A 3,501-nucleotide genomic window follows, 5' to 3' on the forward strand; every position below is an offset into this window, starting at 1 on the left:
ATCGGTGTCCTGATGTCCTTGATCTTTTTGATGCTCTCCTGACCATCTCTGCAACCACAGCTGACAGGGTTCAGTGTTATGAAGCAGGTAAAGAGAGACTGGCGCTCACGCCTAAAAGGTGAAACCCTCTCTGACCTCTCTAACCCTCTCTGACTCAAAAAAGTTAATTTAGAACCCTGGTGGGTCGGTATAATCAGTAATACGTATTGTGGGAAGCATGGAATTTTTTGTTTGTTGATCCATACAAGGGTGGACTAAAAGTCATCTCAGATATTTCAGACTCCGCTGACTGTCTCTGGAAAGCCAATCTGTCCAAAATCTACTACAATGTGCGTCCACCAAAAAAGGAATTTGTGAAAAAGGAAATTACATGAATGTAAATTAAAGAACTTCTTTAGCAAAATAACACTCCTACCTCTCTAAATATTGTGCAAAAGGCTCTGTCTACATGCCACAATTTGGAATTACAATATAATGCAATCCAATACATTATCACAAACTATGGCCTTGGAAATGGCCTTGGCCAATTTAATCAACAGTATTTAGTCAAAGTTAGGGCTGCACAATATATTGTTTTTTTACCGTCATCGCAATATCAACTTGCACAATAAACACATCATGAAAGGCTATGACATATAGTGAAAGACAATCAGAGATTATTTGTTAGTTGACAGAAAATATTGGTAGAAAACTGCACTTTTTATATTACATTCAATTTTCAATTTGTTCAATAAAAGAATGTTAGAAACAATTTCCTTTCATTTGTTTTAAATTCAACAAGCAATCTGTTGGAATTTGGAAGAATACTGAAAAGAGCAGAAATGCAGAACCGAGTGGACTTTAATATCTGTTTATTTATCGTTAGTAATATCGTTACTGTGATATTCAACAATGTTTTTGCATATGGCATATTTTCCTCATATGGTGCAGCTCCAGTCAAAGTCTCAACAAAAACTGAACATTAAAAACTTCCCGAAGGTAAGATTTAAAGCAGGGCTGTTGTAGTAGATTGCGTTAGATTAAACAGGTGTTGCTGTGTCAACCCTTCACAAAAATTACTTTCTTTATGTGGTTGAAAAAGCCCTTGACATCAAAGGCTCCATTATTCTCGCTTTATATTAGCAACTGAGTTTGGTGAGTTTTAGGTGAATAAAAACTGCAATCTGTTCAGAGTGAGGGTGGGAGTCTGATTGAGCCTGAACACCTCAGTAAGTGGATGATCCTCTTTCGACTCATTTCAGAAACACTGGGATGTGAGGGAAAACGGGAGCCTTTGGGATTCAAGCTAGCGGGATAAAAGAATATTGAGAGCAATCTTGGTGCTTTTGATACAGTTGTCAGCGGGCGGCTTTAATCTAGTGATCATTTTTAGACCCCGGTCTGATCTCTCTGTAGAGCCTCATATACAGCATGCTTCAGTACACAATGATCCCGGCTAATTGTGTAGATAAATTCAAAGGGCTGAAAATAGCTGGAAACAGCTTCACGGAGGCAACAGAATAATTATCCATGAAATGGAAGAGCGGTTTATGGATTTGGTAAGACAAACATGATAAACTGGCTGCTGCATGTCTTGACTTGCAGCTTCGGAAATCAATTCCTCCACAGTGTGCAGCAGAAGATGGCCAATATCAGCCTCTAATACACATGCGTGCGCTGTTGCTGAAAGATGATCTCATCGCTCCTGGTTAACGTTCATTTGTTTTTCTTTGGGAGGAAAAGACCTTTCTCTCGTTTCCATGACAATTTTCATTTGTAAAAGCCTGCAAAAGCCAAGGACGTACGAGTCTGAGTCTATCATTAACAATAAGATGTCGTGCTCCTTTTAAAAACAAACTTAAAACCGAACCACGCACATGCGAAAAGACAACAGTGTGAAAACTTTACTTTTCACCCCTCAGACACTATTTTTCCTCAACTTCGCACGCACACACATGAGAACACTATGAAACGTCCACTCACCAGTCGGTGTGCTGATCATCGATGACCAGCAGAATCTTGGGCTTGCGTATGACAGGTTTAGGGGGCTGACTGCTTCCTGTTGAGGATCCATTAGCTGCGGGTGCTGCAGATTTAGCGTGTGCAGCGGCGGCAACGTTTTGGGCCAACTGAGCACTCTTCACCACACTGGAGAAGGAGCTGAGGAAGCTCCCTGCTGAGCCCGAGCCCGTGCCCGTGCTTGAGCCTGGCCCCGAGCCTGAGGCCGGGTTGGAAGCCGGAGTGGGGATGCTCGGGGGCTGCCGCCTCTCTGTGGCCGGGGAGGCGGGGGAGGAAGTGGACGAAGTGGATGAGCCTGGAGGGGTCGGCCTTTGCAGATCCATCATGTAGCCGTTGGGGAGGTTGGCCACAAAGCTGCTGTCTGACAAGCGCCGGCGGAGGTAGTTCATGGTGACTGGCTGGTGGGTCCGTCAGGCCAGAGGAGGAGAGGGGGAAGAATGCCTGAAATCCTGCACGGGGACAAAGGAAGGAAAAGAGAATCTGTACACAATCAGTTTCGCAATAATGTTCTTATTTGATTATTTGTAATTTAATTTGTATTTTTGCAAAATTAAAACAAGTAGAAAATAGAAAACTGTTTGCTGCTTTACTAACACATTCATCATATCAACTTTGTTGTGTAGCAAAGACCCTGGACACTTAATGCAACATAGCTGACTCTTTGAGGACCTCAACCTGCGCATGTGACTGGTCCCTTGTCTTGTGTGTGTGTGTGTGTGTGTTGTTGTCTCCCTCCCTCCCAGCATTCCTCTGTTTGTTTATTTTTTAACTCTAGGACGCGTTCCAATGTCTCAGTGAATTGTTTGTTTTTAATTTCTAAATATATTTAAAAATAAAAAATTTGATCACAAAAAAAACCTTTGTTGTGTTAACATCTTGTTCTATGTATGCAGGCAGCACTCATAATTCTATTTAAGTGTGGCTCTAAACAGTGAGTGAGTAAATAAACACAAATAGAGCCTTTCTTTTTGAGCGTTCAACGAGCTACAGTATGTAGGTATCCCTCAGGATTAGATCTAGATTTAGTTCAGATGAAAGTTGTTAAACATGATGCTTTTCTGGCGTCTGAAGATCACACTCATTAGCAAACATCAGATCTGAGACGAAGAGTCAGAGCGGGAAAACAAGTGTCAAGCTGAGAAAGGTGCCAAACAAAAGCTGATACAGTGTTATATTGAAAAGGGTGTACTAAGGTGATATTTCTAACAGTTATGAATCCACTACACCTGATTTGCATTATATTAAAGTGCCCATATTACTTCCACGCGCATACAAACTTTGAAAAAACAAAACATCCATGCTGTTTTGAGTGAGATACAGGTTTCTGAATGACCTCTGCCTTTAGTCTCCTAGTGAGATGCTCAAAAGCTCCACGGTTTTCTACATAACTAGTCGAGATGAGGTGGCTAACTGTACCACATGTTAGCGCTAGCATGCTAGCTCTTTCTCTATGGCAAAACACTGCTACAACAGACACTAGTTCATCATAATCTACAAAAGAAC

The 3,501-nt window shown here is 41.6% G+C and overlaps 1 protein-coding gene across 1 annotated transcript in view; it reads right to left on the reverse strand.

The window, feature by feature from the left end:
- Nucleotides 1-3,501, reverse strand: part of syn3 (synapsin III) — a gene marked incomplete at its 5' end in the record, with an annotated part of 124,157 nt that overhangs the window by 109,192 nt on the left and 11,464 nt on the right. Inside the window, 1 exon segment of the mRNA XM_032504669.1 lies at nucleotides 1,963-2,447. Coding sequence (XP_032360560.1) covers nucleotides 1,963-2,387 — 425 coding nt within the window.

This window comes from Etheostoma spectabile, chromosome 23 (assembly GCF_008692095.1).
Source record: "Etheostoma spectabile isolate EspeVRDwgs_2016 chromosome 23, UIUC_Espe_1.0, whole genome shotgun sequence".
Lineage (NCBI taxonomy): Eukaryota > Metazoa > Chordata > Actinopteri > Perciformes > Percidae > Etheostoma > Etheostoma spectabile.